The 18,879-nt window shown below is 37.3% G+C and overlaps 8 protein-coding genes across 8 annotated transcripts; 2 read left to right on the top strand and 6 right to left on the bottom strand.

Moving 5' to 3' along the window:
• Nucleotides 1-3: 3 nt before the first annotated feature.
• Nucleotides 4-7,290, bottom strand: LOC109598098 (peptidyl-prolyl cis-trans isomerase D). The gene is made up of 6 exons (XM_049970013.1): nt 6,977-7,290; nt 6,797-6,928; nt 1,091-1,194; nt 841-1,029; nt 416-790; nt 4-366 (listed from the first exon to the last, which is right to left on the bottom strand). Exons 1-6 carry the CDS (start codon nt 7,035-7,037, stop codon nt 148-150), a joined length of 1,080 nt encoding a protein of 359 aa, XP_049825970.1. The 5' UTR covers nt 7,038-7,290; the 3' UTR covers nt 4-147.
• On the bottom strand, nt 6,071-6,778 carry LOC109598119 (uncharacterized). Its single transcript, XM_020013958.2, has 2 exons — nt 6,362-6,778; nt 6,071-6,293 (listed from the first exon to the last, which is right to left on the bottom strand). The coding sequence occupies exons 1-2, from the start codon at nt 6,707-6,709 to the stop codon at nt 6,147-6,149; spliced, it is 495 nt and encodes a 164-aa protein (XP_019869517.1). The 5' UTR covers nt 6,710-6,778; the 3' UTR covers nt 6,071-6,146.
• Nucleotides 7,291-7,476: 186 nt separating the features above from the next.
• On the top strand, nt 7,477-12,820 carry LOC109598120 (DNA polymerase subunit gamma-1, mitochondrial). Its single transcript, XM_020013959.2, has 4 exons — nt 7,477-7,594; nt 7,663-9,935; nt 10,025-11,157; nt 12,628-12,820. Exons 2-4 carry the CDS (start codon nt 7,686-7,688, stop codon nt 12,680-12,682), a joined length of 3,438 nt encoding a protein of 1,145 aa, XP_019869518.1. The 5' UTR covers nt 7,477-7,594; nt 7,663-7,685; the 3' UTR covers nt 12,683-12,820.
• Nucleotides 12,789-13,100, top strand: LOC109598099 (probable RNA-binding protein EIF1AD). Its single transcript, XM_020013934.1, has one exon. It carries the CDS (start codon nt 12,789-12,791, stop codon nt 13,098-13,100), a length of 312 nt encoding a protein of 103 aa, XP_019869493.1.
• A 101-nt stretch (nt 13,101-13,201) lies between these two features.
• LOC109598121 (probable ATP-dependent RNA helicase DDX28) lies at nt 13,202-14,828 on the bottom strand. Its single transcript, XM_020013961.2, has 3 exons — nt 14,342-14,828; nt 13,393-14,279; nt 13,202-13,337 (listed from the first exon to the last, which is right to left on the bottom strand). Exons 1-3 carry the CDS (start codon nt 14,793-14,795, stop codon nt 13,239-13,241), a joined length of 1,440 nt encoding a protein of 479 aa, XP_019869520.1. The 5' UTR covers nt 14,796-14,828; the 3' UTR covers nt 13,202-13,238.
• Nucleotides 14,829-14,904: 76 nt separating this feature from the next.
• Nucleotides 14,905-15,575, bottom strand: LOC109598109 (cytochrome b-c1 complex subunit 8). The gene is made up of 3 exons (XM_020013945.2): nt 15,464-15,575; nt 15,117-15,280; nt 14,905-15,061 (listed from the first exon to the last, which is right to left on the bottom strand). Exons 2-3 carry the CDS (start codon nt 15,268-15,270, stop codon nt 14,967-14,969), a joined length of 249 nt encoding a protein of 82 aa, XP_019869504.1. The 5' UTR covers nt 15,271-15,280; nt 15,464-15,575; the 3' UTR covers nt 14,905-14,966.
• A 25-nt stretch (nt 15,576-15,600) lies between these two features.
• LOC109598103 (1,5-anhydro-D-fructose reductase) lies at nt 15,601-16,880 on the bottom strand. Its single transcript, XM_049970247.1, has 5 exons — nt 16,785-16,880; nt 16,546-16,713; nt 16,376-16,492; nt 15,922-16,317; nt 15,601-15,866 (listed from the first exon to the last, which is right to left on the bottom strand). Exons 1-5 carry the CDS (start codon nt 16,845-16,847, stop codon nt 15,681-15,683), a joined length of 930 nt encoding a protein of 309 aa, XP_049826204.1. The 5' UTR covers nt 16,848-16,880; the 3' UTR covers nt 15,601-15,680.
• A 183-nt stretch (nt 16,881-17,063) lies between these two features.
• LOC109598102 (aldo-keto reductase family 1 member B1-like) lies at nt 17,064-18,709 on the bottom strand. Its single transcript, XM_020013937.2, has 4 exons — nt 18,575-18,709; nt 17,967-18,134; nt 17,394-17,909; nt 17,064-17,339 (listed from the first exon to the last, which is right to left on the bottom strand). Exons 1-4 carry the CDS (start codon nt 18,638-18,640, stop codon nt 17,148-17,150), a joined length of 942 nt encoding a protein of 313 aa, XP_019869496.2. The 5' UTR covers nt 18,641-18,709; the 3' UTR covers nt 17,064-17,147.
• Between the last annotated feature and the right edge of the window lie 170 nt (nt 18,710-18,879).

Genomic DNA, 18,879 nt, shown 5'->3' on the forward strand with positions numbered 1-18,879 from the left:
CAGTCAAGATAAAACTTATATAATAAAACCAAACTTACATTTAGTTAACAACATTGTACGATTTAAAAAATACATATAAAAGTCTCATAATTCGTTAATAATAAACCTGCTTATTTTGAACGATACATACAAATAAAATTTATCACATTACTTAAACAATTTAGAAAATACTTTCTTCTCCTGCTTTAGATAGTTCAATTTAGTCTTTTTCGTCAGATCCAAAAAGTCTTGGATTTTTTTGTCATTTGGGTGCAACGTTATCGCCGTGTTAATATCGTTTAATGCTTTGTCATAATCCTTGATGCATAAACGAGCCTGGGCACGTCTGTAGTACGCTTTCCCATTGTCCGGATCCTTTTGTATCACCTAACAAAGAAATTAATTAAAGCCATAAAAGCTAGTTAAAGAGACCAACCTGTGTACAAAGATGAACCACCTCCTTATGCTTATCAAGTTTATGTTTCGTCGTCGCCAAATTTAATATAATCGTCAGTCGCATCTTATTAATCTCTTCGTTTCCAGCATCCGCGACATTTTCATGCAAATACCAGTCAATGTACCTCAAAGCTTTTTTGTATTTCCGTTCGGCATCCAAATAGTTGCCTTTATAGAAATAGTGAGCACCTGACGATTTAATTTTTTCGACCGCATCCTTCACGACATTTACATTAGACGATGACACTTCCCAGTCGTTGGGCCAGGGTGGGAACACGTCTTCTGTCCCGTCCGATTCCTCAATGGAAAACGGCTCACCCGATTTTATTTCACCACAATCCACTATTACTATATCCTGAAAGATTTATTTATTAAAGACAAGTTGTGATTATTAATGTGGTTTACCTCTATAGGTTCGTCTTGGTGTCTGGGCAAGTCGCCCATTTCCACCACGATGTTCAGGCCTTTGACTACTTTGCCGAACACCACGTTGACGCCGTCTAAATGCGGACAAGGTACTGTTGTAATGTAGAATTGGGAACCGTTCGTATTGGGTCCGTTGTTCGCCATACCCACTGCCCCTTCGCAGTCATGCTGCAGAAACATTAACATAAATAATGCATAATTCGACAGTATGAAAATGGACAAAACTAACCAAAAGATTGAAATTTTCATCCTCGAACGTTGGCCCGTAAATGCTGTCACCCCCCAGTGAACTTCCTCCTACGTTTCCACCCTGCACCAAAAACTGAGGAACAACTGAAAAATTACAAGGACATAAAATTAACACACCATTAAAATATTATACTAAGTTTACAACATAGTTTTTATTAAAAAAATACATGTTTTGACATGATATTTCTAAACGTAAAACATTACAACAACTATGTTTCTAAGGGAGTTTGTTTTTAATTTGATCAATGTGCGCCAGCCTCCGTTGTTGCGCCTTCCTCATCCGGTCCCTTATTCCCTTTCCTTCGGCCTGGATCCGGGCCTCCTCGATTTCATTCTTATGAGGGTGAGGAACTTGAGACGCCGAAAAATAAGCCTCCTCGCTCTTCTGTTTGCTAAGGTCTTTTTCGGGTGAGGCTTTCACGTCCAGATTTGTGACGCGTTCCACCCGCTCCGTGTTTGGGTCATTGGCTATAAGTTTACTGTCCACCTTGTGTTTTATTTCCGACATAATGTCGCTTGACGCGTCCGATCCACTCGTTATTACCTTATCACTCAAGATCGGGGAAATGGGCTTCGATTGTTCTTGTTTGTTGTTCGCCGTTGGAGTTGGGGAGATGCTTTTGGGTTCTTGCCTTTTGTGGTCATTTTCTGGAGTTTCTTTCACTGTAGGTAGTACTCTTTTCGATTCAGTTTTCTTATTATCTTTTTCTGCTTTCTCGTTTACAATTGGCGAAACTCCTTTAGATTCGGTTTTCTTTCTTTCTATTTCTGATTCTACAACAGCAATTGGAGAAGATTTCCTTTCAGTTTTGTTTCTATCTTTTGGTTTCTCCGGTGAGACGCCCGTTTCAGTTTTCACTTTATCTTTATCTACCTGAGTATGTATTGATGAAACTTCTTCCTTTTGGACACCGCTAGAAACCTTATTTGGTGACTCCTTCTTAGGTAAAACTTTACTTTCCATAGGCTTAAGTTTCTGGACATCTCCCTTGTTTAACACTTCAAAAGATTTGACCTCAAAAACAGGTTTGCCATTATCCATCGTATAACCGAGTTTATAATTACCTAAGAGATTCTCACAGGGACAGTTAACTAAAATGGTTATGCGTTCTTTGTCGAATTGAGCATCTGCGTTATTTCTTTCTCTCAAGCAAATCTTCAGACAGGCTCCTTTATCCTTAAGTAGTTTATTAATTTCCACTTCAGGTGTTTTAAACAATTCGTTGGCGTTCAATAACTCCTTTGTTGCTTCCACAATTTTCGTTAACAGTTCATTGCTTGGGTCCTCTGGTATTTTAATTTCTTCGTATTCACTTTCAGACTTGTGCTTTTTGTCTTTCGACTGATTTTCAGTTTTAGGTTTTTCTTGTCTGGTGCTTTTTCTTAGCGATTCCAAATCTGACGATACCGATTGTCTCTTTTTATGTTTCTTATCGCCGGATTCTTTTGGTGCAACTTCAAGCTTAGAATGTTCTTGTTTAGAATGTTTTGTTTGGCACATCGAGTCGGACGAAGTCGATTGTTTTACTTTATGTTTCTTATCTCTCGATTGTTTTGACGTATCAACCACTTTAGATTTTTCAACTTTGCTCTGTTTCAAATTTACCGATTCGGATGAAGTTGAAGATCTCTTTTTGTGTTTCCTATCTTTTGATTCTTTTGGTGTGTCAACTACATTAGTCTTTTCTTTTTTGTTTATTTTCGTTTCAGATTCCGAATCAGATGAAGCTGAATGTTTCTTTTTATGTTTCTTTTCTTTTGCTTCTTTCTTAGACTTACCATTCTTCTTCACACATTCCGAATCAGATGATGTTGAATGTTTCTTTTCTTTTGCAACTTTTTTAGATTTGTCATTCTTCACAGATTCCGAATCAGATGATGTTGAATGTTTCTTTTCTTTTGTGCCTCTTTTAGATTTGCCATTCTTCTTCAGAGATTCCGAATCAGATGATGTCGAACGTTCCTTTTTATGTTTCTTTTCTTTTGTTTCTTTTTTAGACTTGCCCTTCTTCTTCATAGATTCCGAATCAGATGATGTTGCGTGTTTCTTTTTATGTTTCTTTTCTTTTTTTGCATCTTCTTTCATCACATAATGCGATTCAGAGGAAATAGATCGTTTTCTTTTCTCTTTCATACCTTTCCCTTCCTTTCCCTCTTCAGTTTTTGGTTTTCCGTGCTTAATTTTTTTCCTCAAATATTCAAGGTCTTCAGATTCAGTTGATGTCGTACTTTCTGATGTTTCCTCTTCACTTTCAGATTCTGATTCGGATGTTGATGTTTCTTCAACTTTGTTTCTTCCTGATGCTGATTTATCCCTTAATTTTGTTTTGCAGTTACACTTAACAGTTGATTCATTTACGTAACGTCTAGATTTATCTTTTTGTTCAATTTTGTGCGTTTTATCTTTTCTGCATCTGTCAGTTACCGGTTTGTGTTCTCTTTCATTTTTTACATTTTCTAAATTATTTCTTTGTTCATTTTCTCTTGATGGCCTTTCGTGTCTTTCTGATACTTTTTTAGGTCGGCTTCTCGATTTATCTCTTGATTCTTTGTTTTTCGATTTGTTTCTTAATTTCTTTTCGCATCTTTTATCTTTGGAATTTTTTTCTAATTTACTGTAATTTGAACTTGGACGGTTATGCGTTTTATCACAAATTTCTTCTAATAGTTTATTCCTTGGGTCTTGATCTAACCTTTTATTAAAAGAGTATCGGCGATCCTGGGCTTTTTCAAATTTTTTTTTCCCCGATTTATCCCTTGTATCCTTTTCGAATCTTTCACAATTGGGCTTTTTATATCTTTCATTGGTCGGTTTATCTGAAGAATCGACTGCATGCTTTTCTGATTTAGCTCTTATACACTCTGATCTTATGCGTTTCGAATATCGATAATCCTTGCATTCTTCTTTTTCATAATTGTTTCTTCCCTTTACTTCTTCCATTACTTGTTCGCATTCGTCATCCTTGGCCCAAAGGCTCCTGCTGCTTCCTACATCACTGCTCAACATCTCCTCCAACGCTTCCAAGCACTCTCTACACTTGCACTCCCTTGCAATCCGTTTTACTCGATTGTCACAGCAACACGAATAATTTAAAGCTTTCGTTAGATTCGGACAGCTGAATTCGTTGACTCGCAGCTTGCACTTGCACAAATCCTCAATCGGTGGACAATTCAGCCACTCCTGTAACTTTTTGCACTTCTGCTCTATGTTGGAGGGCGTGTCGCGAATTTCCAGTTCCATGCCGCACGGCCCGTCCCCTAGTTCAGGCGTGTCGGCATTCCAAGCGATCGTGAAGAGTCCCTTCTTCGTCCAGGTTTGATTGCACGTGCACGACGTCGTCGTTGATTCAGACTGGCAATATTCGCACGCGCAATCCTCCGCATAATCCTGCGAGGTGCAATAGGCGCAGGAACACGAACAAGCCATCGTTTCATACTGAAATTTTGCCATCTTAACTGTTAATTTTTTCCTTATTTGATGTCAAAGTGCCAGTAGTCAAACAATTAAAATTAAACCAGTGATTTGTGTTTGAATTGACACTGACAAAAGTGTCAACACTCAAAATTTATAGTTAGTAGACCGCATGCCGCGCATAATGAGAGCAACGTACGGAGCCCACGATGAGTTGTAACTGTCCCCAGTGCTGCCTGAAACAATTGAGTAACACGGAGAGCTGCGGCTGCGATGCAGGAAACGACGGCGATGTCGGAGACCAATGTGATTGCTGTACGCCGAACGATTGCGATGCTGTCAAAGCACGTTTCACCATTGCGTGGCTGGCCGAAACACCAGACATACCATGCCCAAAAACCTGTGGCTACCAGCTCGAGTTCTGCGAGAAACCCTGCTGCGTCAAAAAAATCATCAAACAACTGACCGAGTGGTTGAACTGTCCGCCGGTGGACGAGGAGGAGGACGACGACGAATGTTGTCCACCGCCCAAGCCGAAGAGCCATTCGCCGTGTCGACCGCCGCCGCCGCCTCCTCCGCCCGTCTGCAATCGCGGCTGTTCACCGACGCGTCAGCCCTCGCCAAGCCGACAGACTTGCCCACCGCCGCCCAAGTGTCCATACTGCAAAAAATGCTGCCCGCCCGAGCAAAAGAATTGCTCAACTTGTTGCCCATCACGCGCCCCCTGCGGCAAGAAGCAATGTTGTAGGTAAACTGTACGTTCTGTTGCATTTGACTGAGGGGTGACCGTTTCATATTTGTTGTTTATAGGACGAAAAAACCGAAAGTCAAAAAGACGCCGACGTCCAATTTGATATTTTATACGAAAAATGATACGACGCCGAAAAAGAGGAATTGTAAGTCTAAAAAGTGCTGAAGCTGTATCAATGTAATAAAATTTTCATATTTGTTTGTATTGTTTAATAAAACGTGCCATTTTATTGGATATATTATTTCATTTATAACAAAACAATTAATTTAGAGAAAGAAACGTGGATTCTCAATCAATTTTCATTTTAGTTAACTGTATTTTTAATTTTTTTTTTATTTTTTCATTTATTTTATATTTCTCATTACAAATATTAGATTTTTCTTTGAGTTAGTTCTATGTTCAATTTCATGTTTAAATTTTTTGCTTAATTTACGGTTCATTATCGTCCCAACCAGCTTCTAGTTTATGCTTTGTTTTATCATTTTGTAATTTATTTGTTTATTCATTTCTTCTTATATTATATAAAAATCCTAAATCACCAATATTTTTCTGAGATATTTAATTGACGTCTGTTAGTTTAGATTTAGCTAGTCTGATTAGTTTAGAATTTAAAAAAACATGCATAAATTAATAGTAAAATGACCTCGAAAATAATTTTCTATTTTATATATATGCATCGTGAATTTAATTAAAATGAAATTTTATCGTTTTTCTAACACAAATAATTTAGCGCTGCGTAATAATTACAATTGTTATTCTAGTAAATTCGTAATTAAAAAACGTACACCTAAGCAAAAGTCGTTGGACTGAAGTATATTTCAACAAAAAAAATGATTATACAACATTTTTAATGATCAGATATCAGATCAAGTATTAATTACATGAATTACATGAGTTGCATGAATTGTTTGCATTTGGATCAGCAATCATTACCCATCCTCTGTTTGGATACCACACATAAAAACACTTGGGCTCAGAACCCTTTGAGTCACAGCAATTAGTTTTGAACCAGGAACTGATCTAAAATAGCAAACCATGGGTTAAAATAAGTTTAACCAAATTTTATTTCTAATTAGGATGGTTGTTACCTCTTGAGCTGTTTTACAGTCAATGCCATTTGCCACTGAAAACTTGCCACTTCCCTCAGACAAAACTAAATTAACACAATCACCAATTGGTGCCAATTTCATCCAGTCCTCAAATTCTTTCCTTTTCTTTTCAACCTTATCAACAGTATCTATATAATCAAACTGGAAGCCCTGTGGCATTGAACAATTGCCATCCGAATCGTCGGAAATCCATGCCAGGGCAAAACTGGCTTTAATTTTCTTGTTACATAAACAACAATCACAATGATTTTTATTTTTTGGACCTGACATTACAGCCTCCCTACACGATCTAAGTGGACAACAAGATATTCCTATATCTCTACTCATATTTTAGCTATGATTCATAACAAATTTACACACTTTAAATTTTGATGACAGTGACATTTCTGACAAATCTCAGGCTATCTGACTTACCTCGATGAAATTTGGTGCCTTTGTAGTGTAACTTCTTGTCACCTTGTTTCACATCACCCACACACAGCGCAAGAAAATTCTTCACCGTTTTTGGCACGACGTTTTGATACAACTCAATTATGATTCTACCAGCTGCAAAAAGCGAATTAAAAAAAAGTTATTTAGCTAATTAATTCTTACCTTTCTGTTTGCCGAAATACACATCGAAAAAAACGTGCGGATTTGTCTGAACTGGGGCCATTTCAATTAATTTATTTCTGTGTTTATTTAATATGAAGAATTATATAAAAAAACAGACTACTATCTCAGGTAAATATTTGTTTTCTGGAGGACAATGTGGCCAACATACTAAAGTCAGCAGGTGTTCTATATGTTATCGGATACGATACAACAATAGTGTGGATAAAAATTATGTGAGTAATTAAAGCAGAGTGGTGGCCGAACTATGAAATATACATAATTTTATAAATTTAATAATATTCAAACATTATCCATTATTAAATAAAATGAGCCATATATCTAAAAAATGTTTAATTTACATTATTTTTCATTATTAGTTAATTTCTATTAAATATTAATGTACAATGTTAGTAGCGCCATAGGTGGTGGAACTAAATAATATCACTTAAAAAATTGCAACGTTGTTAGTTCTTTATGAAGAGTTGACGTATTTTTCTGCATATTGGTAATCTGTGATTAAACAATGCGAAAGTGAGGTTACATCTCTTGTCAAACTTTGACAATTCCAAACAAAATCACACGTGTTCTTAAACTGCCGATTGTTACGAAATAATTCAGGTAAGTTCAGCTTTGGCAACAACTGTTTATTGTATCTGTTTCGTTACACACGGTTAATTGACTCTTAGGTAGTTTAGAAAAGGACACACCAATGCTCTTATTCGGACAGTTAATTCGCAAAACTCGACGCGTTAAATATCGAAATGTGTGGCGCAGAAAGGCACACACTAGAGACATATTACCCTCTTCAGTTACAAAAATATTCATGCCCAATCCGAATAAAAAACGTTTGGTAATACCCAAACCAATAGTGGGCAGAACTGAACAACAAGTCACAGGTCCCAGGAAAAATAAGTTGGGAATACAGATGCTTTCGAGAAAACTGTACCAACAAATCTTTCTGGAAAACCGTCCGGAACGTGTAGACCCCGAATTGTTGGAGCGTTGTATAAAAACATTGAAGGATCATGGTATGCAATCCAATGAAGACCAATTTTTACCAGATGTAGACCTGAGAATTCCACCACTGAAAGGTAACAACATTGAGGAACATTTTTACAAAATCGCCAGCGCCCAAGCACAACCTTATTTAAATCTTGTCAATGAATTGGTGAAAGAAACTCCAACAATGCCTAAGACATGGCTCATGGAACCAGGTTGGACTTGTTATAAACCTGGAGAGGAACCTAAAAGTGTGCCATTTCCAGATGAAAGGGCTTTAGTCTTTGATATTGAAGTGTGTGTTAATGCTGGCAAAGCTCCAACTTTAGCCACAGCAGTTAGCAACAGTGCTTGGTATGGTTGGGTCAGTCCAACATTGATTGCAGGTACTCACAAACCTGTTACCAGTCATCAATATAATGAAGAAGCACTTATACCTTTGGAAAGCACCAGTGAGGACAGCCCTTTAAAAATGACGCCTTTCATGAAGAAACCAAAGATAATTGTAGGTCACAATGTGTCTTATGATAGAGCAAGAATCAAAGAGCAATACTGGTTAAACAGCACTGGCACAAGATTCCTGGACACAATGAGTCTGCACGTGTGCGTCAGTGGTGTTACTAGTTACCAAAGGGCGGTCATTAAATCCAAGAACTTCGACGAAGAAGACGAGTCGTGGAAAGACAACAGCTCATTGAATAGTTTGGTGGAAGTGTACAAGTTGTACTGCAAGAAAACATTGGAGAAAACCACAAGAGATTTGTTTGTGGATGGAACAATGTCGGAAATCAAAGCAGACTTCCAGAACGTCATGAATTATTGCGCCCGTGACGTACGTGCCACTCAACGAGTTTTGAAGGAGTTGTTCCCGATGTTTCATGAGCGTTTCCCACATCCCGCCACGTTTGCTGGCATGCTAGAAATTGGCAGCGCGTATTTACCAATAAACAACAACTGGAACAGGTATATTTCGGATTCGGAACAAGCTTACGAAGACTCGGAGATCGAGGGAAGAATTCTGTTGGCAAAACGGGCCGATCAAGCATGCCAGTTGCAACACGACAACATGTATGAGGGCGATTTGTGGATGTGGGATCAGGATTGGTCTGTAAAAAATATTAGGGTTAAAAAGAAAACTTCACAGAAATCACAGAAAAACAAAAGCGAGGAGCCGTCTAAAACTGCTGAGAACTGTGAAGAAGATGAGGAGGTTGATCCCCTAGAAGAAAAATTCAGAGACCTGTGGGCAACAAGGGAACAAATGTCTTCGGTTAAAACGTTGCTGCCCGGGTATCCGAAGTGGTATAGCAAATTGTGCAGTAAGCCGAATACGGACGACTGGGTTCCCGGGCCCAATTTAATAAGTACCTCCATGAAAATTACCCCTAAATTATTATCGTTGACTTGGGAGGGTTATCCGTTGCATTTTATCAGAGAGAAAGGCTGGGGTTTTCTGATACCTTTCACCGACGATTTGGACGTACCCGATAAGTTGCCACTTAAACAACTGCTGGAGAAATGCCCACTTCTGACGGACAAGTCTGGAGTTGCCGGCGGCCTGGATTCTTTTAGCGTCAACAAGGAAGTGGAGAACAATTTAATGCGCAAGGAGTTCTATTCAAGAATTAAAAAGGATGGGACTGGGGGACTATATAAGGGCACAGGCGTTTGGTGTAACACAGACATTGACAACTGTTGCTGGTTCATGAAGCTGCCTCACAAGAACGGTCCGAGTTATAACGTCGGAAATCCTCTGGCTAAAGATTTTTTAAATAAGTTTTCGGAGCACGTTCTGGCCGGCGACACCGAGAGTGCCGAAAAGATTTTAACGATAGCCAGGATGCTGTCTTACTGGAGAAACAACAGGGATAGAATAATGGATCAAATGGTCGTTTGGCTGGACCAAAATAACCTGCCGAAGAAAATGAGGGGCGACGCTTACGGAGCGATTCTACCACAGGTAATTAGTAATTAAATAAATAAATTAGTTAAAATAATATTAATAAATGTTGTGATGAAGTTTTCTAATACAATTAATGTTTTGTTAAGGTGGTGGTGTGTGGAACATTGACACGAAGAGCCATGGAACCGACTTGGATGACAGCTTCGAACGCCCACCAAGAAAGAATAGGTTCCGAACTGCGGGCGATGGTACAGGCACCCCCCGGTTACAATTTCGTCGGAGCTGATGTAGATTCACAAGAGTTGTGGATTGCATCAGTGCTAGGAGACGCCAAATTTGCGAAAATGCACGGGGCAACACCCCTAGGTTGGATGACCCTGAGTGGTACCAAATCAAACGGTACAGACATGCACAGCGTTACAGCCAAAGCGGTGGGAATTTCCAGAGATCACGCCAAGATTATAAACTACGCGAGGATTTACGGGGCGGGGCAGAATTTCGCGGAACAGCTCTTAAGACAGTTTAACCCCTCCATGTCTCAAGGGGAGGCCAGATCAAAGGCCACTAAAATGTTCAACCTTACAAAGGGTAAACGGACGTACTTTCTAAAAAAAGAACACATGTTAGACTTCGCGGACATACCCTATAACAAATGGCAGGCGTTTGAAATCGCCAAAACTTGTGGCAAAACATTGAATGACATGTTCTACGAGTCAAAATGGGTGGGCGGTACGGAGTCGGCGATGTTCAACTGCTTGGAAGAGATCGCGAACGATCCGGAGCCGAGGACACCGTTCTTGAAATGCCGCTTAAGTCGCGCATTGGAGCCGAAATTTGTGGCGAACGACCGTTTCTTACCCACCAGGGTGAACTGGGTGGTGCAGAGCGGCGCTGTCGATTTCCTTCATCTGATGCTCGTATGCATGAAGTGGCTAATGGGAGACAAAGTACGGTTTTGCTTGAGTTTTCACGACGAGGTTCGATATTTGGTGCCAGAAGAACACAAATACATGGCGGCATTGTCCATGCACATAACCAATTTGCTTACCAGATCTTTCTGTTCCTACAAGTTGGGCTTGAACGACCTGCCCCAGTCGGTTGCCTTCTTTTCGTCGGTTGAAGTGGACAAGGTTTTGAGGAAAGAGAGCAAACAAGACTGCGTGACACCGTCCAATCCACACGGATTGAAAAAAGGCTATGGAATTGAGAACGGGGAATCTTTAGATATTTATCAAAGTATTGAAAAGGCGAAGGCTGAAAATTCCTTGTTGTTTCACAGGTGAATATGTGAGAAATTTCACGCTAAATTGGACAGACTAAGAAATATTTGATAAACTGCTCAAAAATTGATATATTATGAAAGATTTATAAGAAAAAATTACTAACAAACTTTTACAAGACCTGGGTCCATATATATTTGGTGTGTCCTTAAAGTAGTCAGTTAAAAAAATTTATAGTATAGTATAATTTTATTGCCTCATCTCCATTTAAAAATTAAAAATTTAACGTTTCAGATAGGAGTAACTAAGTCTTCCAGAAATAAACACGTTAATGACATCTGAATCATCGATGGAAATTTTGGGACTGCGTCCGAAGCAGTGCACATTAATATTTTCACAGTCTACTAATTCTACGTCCTCCAAACTCTTTAACAAAATGTTAACGTTCTTGCATGAATCAATGCGTATAACTTTAACACCGTTTTCCAGTATAACATTGCAGTTTTTGCAGTTATAAATGAAAGCTTTGTCCGCGTTTTCTTGGACTTCGACAAGTAGATTTTTGTCGCCCTTCTTGTGTTCAATTCTCCATTTACTATCAGCTGGTAAATAATGTGAACTGACTTTTTCTAAACCATTGAATTCTTCGCATAACGTTGCAGCGGATGGTGAATTTACTTTGACCTGTCTCAAAACTTTAATTATGTTTTCACCCTGATTTATTTCCTTAAATAGTTTCAAATGGTCGAAGATCCTGTAGATGCTGGAAATATCGCCTAGGATTACAGGGGGAGGCAACGTATCAGTCCCATGCCATGTTAAACCTTCACTGTAATTATCTATAATAAAAGTGGAAAGATCTCCCAGTACCTCCATCCAGGAGTCCACCCATTCAATATCGACTTTTTCATTTTCGTACGTAATTTTAATTAGATCTGCTTGTTCTTTACCGTATTTCATTATATCGTTCACGAAATCGGTTGTGTCTGTGTGGTCGATCCAACCGAATATTTCTCCTGTCCGACAAATTAAGGAAATGTGCAGCACGTATTCGGAAGTAGCTTTTTCTTGTTTAAACTTCTGCAACGATTGGATTTCATGTAACACTGGCTGTTTGAAAAATTCCTCTGCGTTGCCATGTAATGGTTTTTTGTACTTGTATGTGGTCTCTAAAAGTTCCAGCTCCAGCAGAAATATCCTGTCGAGGAGGTCACTGCTTTCTTCCAATACTTCGTTTAGTTTTTTTGTAAATTTGCGATAACTTGTAAAGGATTTTTCGTAGATTCTTTTTAATTTATCTGTGTTCATGTTGTTGAACTAGTGAGACTGGATTTTTATGGAGATGATGGCATTTTGATGAAGAAAAGGACTGTTTTAGTTGTCCATGTTTTGAGTTAATTTGTCATTTATAGTAATTTCAAAATTGTCAGAGTTAAAGGTTATTTCACATAATCGTAATCAAATTACAAGACATTTGTAAGTCTGTATACTTTAAAATCGAGTATTAACAACGAATTGTTTTTTTTCAGGTATGTCCAGGGCTACAAAACGGAAACATGTAATGTTGGAAGTGCTCCAAGATGACTACTCTCTTCCGACAGAAAACCAACAGATAGTCAAAGTGTTGCTGAGCAAAGGCAATAATTTGCATGAAGTGGAAGCGACAGATGGTTCCACATTTCTCGCCTCCATGCCCTCGAAGTTTCGCAAGAACGTTTGGGTGAAGCGTGGCGATTACGTACTCGTCGAACCAATTGAAGAAGGGGATAAAGTTAAGGCTGAAATGGTCAGGATATTAACGCCCGATCATATTAAGTATTTCAAAAAGGATAATGCGTGGCCCGCCGAATTTGACGTTGCGAAACAGACCACCAACGACGAGGATGATCTGTTCATTAACACCAATCGGCTTGCGATCAGTGACGAGGACAGTAGTGACGATGTTTGTAGTGAAGACAGTAGTGAGAGTGATGCGAGTACGGATGAAAGCGAAGAAAATTAAAAAAAAATTAAATTGACTTATTTGATTTGTTACAAATGTTATATATTTTTTATTATTAAAATATGAAACTTTTATTGTAAAGTTTTTATTAAAAGATAAAGTGTTCTATATTAATTTTATTAAAATTTATAACTTATTCTACATTGATTCTCTCATATTCTTAAGTATTCTGTTTTGAACGATATTTGTTATGTTTCCATCAACGTTCGTTAAAGGTTCGCCTCTCCTAATTGCATACTGAAACAAAATTATGTTATTTCTATTAATTAATACACATAATACAATCATTTACCTCAATTTGTCGTACTAGAGCAACTTCTTCTGGCCCGGAAATAAAATTAGTAACCCTACAAGAAACCGGACTTCCTATCCTTCCAACCCTTCCGACTCGATGCAAATAATCGGCCGCATACAAGGGAAAATTATAGTTTAAAACGTGCCGAATTTGAATAGTATTCAGACCTCTAGAGCCTACATCAGTCGCGGACAAGATTCTCGTCTCGCCCCTAACAAATTGGTTCCACTGATCAATTCTTATCGCATAGTTCATGTCGCCGTTGATATTTGAACAGGCAACTTGGTTTTCACGCAAAAACATCGCTATCCAATTGCACGTCTGGTTTCTGTTGCTAAAAATCAACATGGGTTCGCTAGTATTCTTGACGATCTTCAACAAATAACTAGGTTTAGCCGCCCTGGTTAATCTGAGAAACTTCTGCGTGATGTTAAGGGGTGGTTTGTGCAAATTCGGCGACGTGACGTGCCGCAATTCTTGCTCGATCGGTGCTAAAACCTCCGGTAACTTCCTCGGTAACGTTGCAGAAACCAGTATGATTTGTGAACCCGAGACTCGTTTAATAATACTGTCGATTCGTTCAATGAAACTGTCGTCTATAAGTGTGTCAGCTTCGTCCAGCACCAAGAATCTAGCTTCATTCAGCTTGTACACGCCCACTGTGCTCAGTTTTCCGATCGCGCCAGGGGTCCCTACAAGAATATCGATGTCTTCGAATTCCGGGTTCATCATTAGCTTTTTCGTGCGTCCGCCCACCACAATTTTTGCTTTCAAGTTCACTGATTGTGTTAACGAGATTGCTAGTTCCCCTATTTGATATGCCAGCTCGCGATTTGGTACAAGAATTACTGCTCTTGGTTTATTTAAATCAGTCTGTTTATTACCTAAAAAAATTACAACATACGTTTTCTTAAAACTTCTTTGTACAAAGACTAAGGTAACTTACCAATAAGACTTTGAACAATGGGTAATAAATACGCCAACGTTTTACCACAGCCAGTTTCAGCAGCCAGCATAACATGATTTTCCCCCAATATAGTAGGTGCAGCCCTAAATTGTAGATCTGTTGCCTTGTTTACACCCCACTGTTTTAATGTGTTTTGGAGATCTGCATGGATGTTCATTTCATCAAAGGAATGGAGTTGTTGTTCGTTCGTTGTCCCGACTGGATGTACCGTAAAACTATCATTTTTACTTTTGTTGTGGTTCCAACCTTTGGATATTAATGGAACCTCATCAAATTTTGAGTAAACTGTGTTGGTATAGTGGTTCAATTTTTCGCGTTTTGTACTGATGACACATTGTGACGATTGATTTAAATTTAAGGCTTGCTTTGAGTACTTAGAATTCCAGTCCAATTGGACTTTTATTTTGTTCCTTAACAAAGTACGAAAAGACATCTTATTCACATTATGTACATGATAATTGTAGGTTAGGATAAAAAATTTGAGGTTAGGTGGGTTGTCAAATTTTTAAAGATAACTTTAATTTAATAAAAATACAATATAATGGTGTTTTACAATGGTTTTATTAATATATTTATTACTAACATTCACTATAATTTAAACAAATCACTTTTCATTTTCATAATCAGCAGGATTCTTCTTCATCATATTGTGATGAGCCTTCTCAATTTCTGAGTATGTAACGTACCCAATTGCTAGTGCTGGAAAAATATTTATTTTATATCTCACTATTGCATAACCACTTAAATAACTTACGAGGTACAATGTATAGGACATTTTCAGCTATCCTACGAACTGTGTTGGGAAGACCATGAGAAATGATTCCAGCAAAAGCTTTCAATTCAAATGGTGAAAGCCTGTAGGTAATAATACCGCGGAGTTTGTACAGTTCACCAAAACCGTGACCCATCTTGATATAACTGAAAGAAAAATACGTAAATTGTTTAGTTATAAGCTTATTACATAACCGTAGATATTGATTTTTTCTATGAATTTCATAAAAATTCATATATTTAAAGATTACAATGTGGTGTATTACTTGAAATATGACTGGTTAAATTTAATTTTACTTAAAATTACATAAAAATTTCTTGTTTCCTCACCGAATGACAAGCACAGACAAATGCACTTATTAACTGTTTTGACAGTTGGTAGGTACAAACGTGCTGCTTATGCAACAAATAGTTCAAACGTACCAGGAAGTTTAAATAAAACGAGGCAAATATTTAAAAAGATCAAATTAACAGTATTTCAAAAAAATTTATTACTACAGAACCCTGTTTACAAATTTATAACTTGTTAATATTAACCAATATATGGTTACTTCTCAAAAGGATAATATTTGTGATCTTTGTATGCAGAACTTGCACTAACTCTTATATTCTTATTTAAACCATTCAAAAACTCCGTGTCCTCCTTATCCAATTGGAAATCGAAGATATCAATATTTTGAGCCAATCTGTTTTTGTTAACTGATTTAGGAATCACACTAATACCCATATCAACCTAAAAATTACAACACTTGAAAGAGTACATCTTTAATACATTGGAAACAAATTACCAGGAATCTTAAAACTATCTGAGCGGGTGTTTTATTATATTTCTTGCCCATTTCAATAACTCTTGGATCAGCCAGAGCCGAAGCCGGTTGTCCTGTGGCAGTAGGCACAGCCAGATTCCTGCCAAGAGGAGTAAAAGCCGTAACAACAATTCCTTTACTACTGCAATAATCGCGGAGTTGTTTTTGGTTCATGTTTGGGTTGACTTCTATCTGATTCACCACTGGTTTGATTTCGCAATTGCTTAGCAAACGTTCCAGTTGCTCTTCGTTGAAGTTGGAGACGCCGATGTTCTTTGTCAGGTTTTGTTTTAGACACTCCTCCATTCCTTGCCAGGTTTCGAGATAGTCTACGTCGCTGTAAGCTGAGGGAGAGGTTGGCAAAAGTTCAGCATCCTCCTGACATTAAATAGAAAAATTGTTTAATTCAGTTGCAATTATAAAAAGTAAAGTTTACTTTGAATCCCATCGGCCAGTGAATCAAATACAAATCAACATAGTCGACCTGCAAAGCTTTAAGCGATTCTTTCAATTTAGGCATCACATTCTTCCTGTCGTGGAAATTGTTCCACAACTGAAACAATCTTAAATGAAACATTAAATAAACAATGTAATAACAATTTGTACTTTGGTTGTTATAAAAAGATCTTCGCGTTTGACTTTTCCAGAAGCAATTGCAAATTTTATTCCAGTTCCTACTTCCGCCTCGTTGCCATAAAACCAGGCACAGTCAATGTGACGATAGCCAACTTCTATTGCATCTTGTATCGCTTGTTCTATTTCACCAGGTTGGCCCTAGAAATTAAACAATCAGTAATTAATTGTATAATTACGGAAATAATTAAAATAAAGGTTGCGCAACTCACTTTAAACGAACCCATTCCAATAATCGGAATTTCATTGCCGTTGTAAAATCTTAAGGTTTTCATTATAATATTTACGAACTGGACTGATTCATTTAATTAAAAATGTGGTTTGTTGTATTTTATATCTGTTGTAAACTGATATTTAATGATTTTTTTAAATGATTGAAGTGTTAGATTACGAAATATGATGCAACCAATTAATTTCAAGATTAAATCATAATCAGATTTGAAATAACGTATTTTTAGACGCAAATGTCAAAGATCAGTGAAATAAAACAAATTATTCAGATTCAATTGCAAAGTGTATTAAAATATACAAATCATATATTTTTCTGAAAAATAATTCACATATTTAAGAGTATTTTAAAATTCGGTGTTGAAACTGTAATATTTATGATTCTTGAACTCGTTAAGGGGGCAAACTCTCTGGTTCTTGTTGCAAGAGTCCAAGTACGCAATATCCTCAGGCGACAAAGTGAAATCAAATACATTAATGTTCTCGATAATCCTTGATTTCGTTACAGATTTAGGGACAACCGTAATACCCAAAGTAATCTAAAAAATTCAATAATTAATAAAATATAAAATCTTTTGCTGTTGACAACTAACCAAATAATTCAAGACGACTTGAGCAGGCGTTTTGTTGTACTTCTTGCCAATTTCCGCAACTTTGGGATCAAAAATAGTGGGATCAGGGAATCCGGGAGTGCCAGCGTGTTCACTCCTACCCAAAGGACAATATCCAGTAACGACAATATCGTGCTTCTTACAGAACTCGATCAGTTTCTTCTGATTGAGATTCGGATTTACTTCGACTTGATTAACCGCCGGTTTGATGGTACAATTCTTCAAGATACGTTCAATTTGTTCGGCGTTGAAGTTAGAGACGCCGATGCTTTTGGCATAGCCCGCTTTCTGGCATTCCTCCATTGCAGACCACGTTTCCAAATAGTCGACATCACTGAGGGCGGCTTCACCTTCACCCACCGGCCACAAGGAGGCGGTTTCTTTGAAGCCGAACGGCCAGTGGATCAAATACAAGTCTACATAGTCCAATTTGAGAGCGCTTAAAGTTTCCTTGATTTTTGGCATGACGCATTTTTTCTCGTGAAAGTTGTTCCACAGCTGAAACAGTCAATTAGTTTAAAACTACTAATAGTTTAGTACAATTAAATTTATTACCTTGCTGGTGATGAATAGGTCTTCTCTTTTTACAACACCTTCGTCGATTTTCGCTTTGATTCCATTACCCACTTCAGCTTCGTTGCCGTAAAACCAAGCGCAATCGAAGTGTCTGTAGCCGGCGTCGATAGCGTCTTTTACAGCTCTTTCTACTTCTCCAGGGGGAGACTAAAATGTATTTTTAAATAAAGACGTAATTGTATGATGATCAGGAATAGCAGCAGGAAATATTATGAGGATGTGAAATATATATAATTACTTACCTAATGTAAATTTAAGCACTTAACAGAATCACATATTTCCTACTAACATTCCTATTTTAATAATAATTAAAATATTAGTGGTGAAGATAATTAAACAATATTTTTGCAACACGTTTTTAATAATGAACGTTTTATCAAAAATGTTTGAATAATTATCTGGATTTATTTTCTTAAATAATTAAAAATTAAAAATATATTTTTTAAATGTTGAATTTGTTTTGGAATATTCCAGTAACTTGAGTTGCCTATATTTTTAACCTAACATAACTTAATACCAAAAGTATGATAAAATAATATAATAATATATATAATAATATATATATTTAATTAAAATTAAATTCTTACTTTGTAGGTACCCAAACCAACAATTGGAATTTCCCTGCCGTTGTTGAGTTTCAAAGTTCGAGACATTTTAAATCGAAGCTGACAACACGTCTTAACTCCGTAAATCCTGCCGATCAACTATCAACAATTATGGCGGATTACGTAATAAATGATAATTATTAATATTAATCATTGGTTAATTATTTAAATTATCTTTAATGAGTTACACATGTTAAATTTAACAGTCATATCTAACGTATATGTTCATGAATCATCTAGTGGAAATTGCTCTGGAATGTTTTGCAGGATAACGAATTTAAATATTC

Source organism: Aethina tumida, chromosome 7 (assembly GCF_024364675.1).
Source record: "Aethina tumida isolate Nest 87 chromosome 7, icAetTumi1.1, whole genome shotgun sequence".
NCBI classification, from domain to species: domain Eukaryota; kingdom Metazoa; phylum Arthropoda; class Insecta; order Coleoptera; family Nitidulidae; genus Aethina; species Aethina tumida.

Coding starts and splice junctions, on each gene's coding strand:
- LOC109598119 (XM_020013958.2), bottom strand. CDS start 6,709: ATGAGTAGAGATATAGGAATATCTTGTTGTCCACTTAGATCGTGTAGG. Junction 6,294..6,361: donor ACTGTAAAACAGCTCAAGAG/GTAACAACCATC, acceptor TTGCTATTTTAG/ATCAGTTCCTGGTTCAAAAC.
- LOC109598098 (XM_049970013.1), bottom strand. CDS start 7,037: ATGGCCCCAGTTCAGACAAATCCGCACGTTTTTTTCGATGTGTATTTC. Junction 6,929..6,976: donor GTATTTCGGCAAACAGAAAG/GTAAGAATTAAT, acceptor CGCTTTTTGCAG/CTGGTAGAATCATAATTGAG. Junction 367..415: donor TGGTTCATCTTTGTACACAG/GTTGGTCTCTTT, acceptor TTTCTTTGTTAG/GTGATACAAAAGGATCCGGA.
- LOC109598120 (XM_020013959.2), top strand. CDS start 7,686: ATGCTCTTATTCGGACAGTTAATTCGCAAAACTCGACGCGTTAAATAT. Junction 9,936..10,024: donor ACGGAGCGATTCTACCACAG/GTAATTAGTAAT, acceptor TGTTTTGTTAAG/GTGGTGGTGTGTGGAACATT. Junction 11,158..12,627: donor AATTCCTTGTTGTTTCACAG/GTGAATATGTGA, acceptor GTTTTTTTTCAG/GTATGTCCAGGGCTACAAAA.
- LOC109598099 (XM_020013934.1), top strand. CDS start 12,789: ATGCCCTCGAAGTTTCGCAAGAACGTTTGGGTGAAGCGTGGCGATTAC.
- LOC109598121 (XM_020013961.2), bottom strand. CDS start 14,795: ATGTCTTTTCGTACTTTGTTAAGGAACAAAATAAAAGTCCAATTGGAC. Junction 14,280..14,341: donor CATTGTTCAAAGTCTTATTG/GTAAGTTACCTT, acceptor TAATTTTTTTAG/GTAATAAACAGACTGATTTA. Junction 13,338..13,392: donor CTCTAGTACGACAAATTGAG/GTAAATGATTGT, acceptor ATTTTGTTTCAG/TATGCAATTAGGAGAGGCGA.
- LOC109598109 (XM_020013945.2), bottom strand. CDS start 15,270: ATGGGTCACGGTTTTGGTGAACTGTACAAACTCCGCGGTATTATTACC. Junction 15,062..15,116: donor TGTCCTATACATTGTACCTC/GTAAGTTATTTA, acceptor ATATTTTTCCAG/CACTAGCAATTGGGTACGTT.
- LOC109598103 (XM_049970247.1), bottom strand. CDS start 16,847: ATGAAAACCTTAAGATTTTACAACGGCAATGAAATTCCGATTATTGGA. Junction 16,318..16,375: donor ACTGGCCGATGGGATTCAAA/GTAAACTTTACT, acceptor ATTTAATGTCAG/GAGGATGCTGAACTTTTGCC. Junction 15,867..15,921: donor AGATAGTTTTAAGATTCCTG/GTAATTTGTTTC, acceptor TGTAATTTTTAG/GTTGATATGGGTATTAGTGT.
- LOC109598102 (XM_020013937.2), bottom strand. CDS start 18,640: ATGTCTCGAACTTTGAAACTCAACAACGGCAGGGAAATTCCAATTGTT. Junction 17,910..17,966: donor ACCTATTCATCACCAGCAAG/GTAATAAATTTA, acceptor TGACTGTTTCAG/CTGTGGAACAACTTTCACGA. Junction 17,340..17,393: donor AAGTCGTCTTGAATTATTTG/GTTAGTTGTCAA, acceptor TGAATTTTTTAG/ATTACTTTGGGTATTACGGT.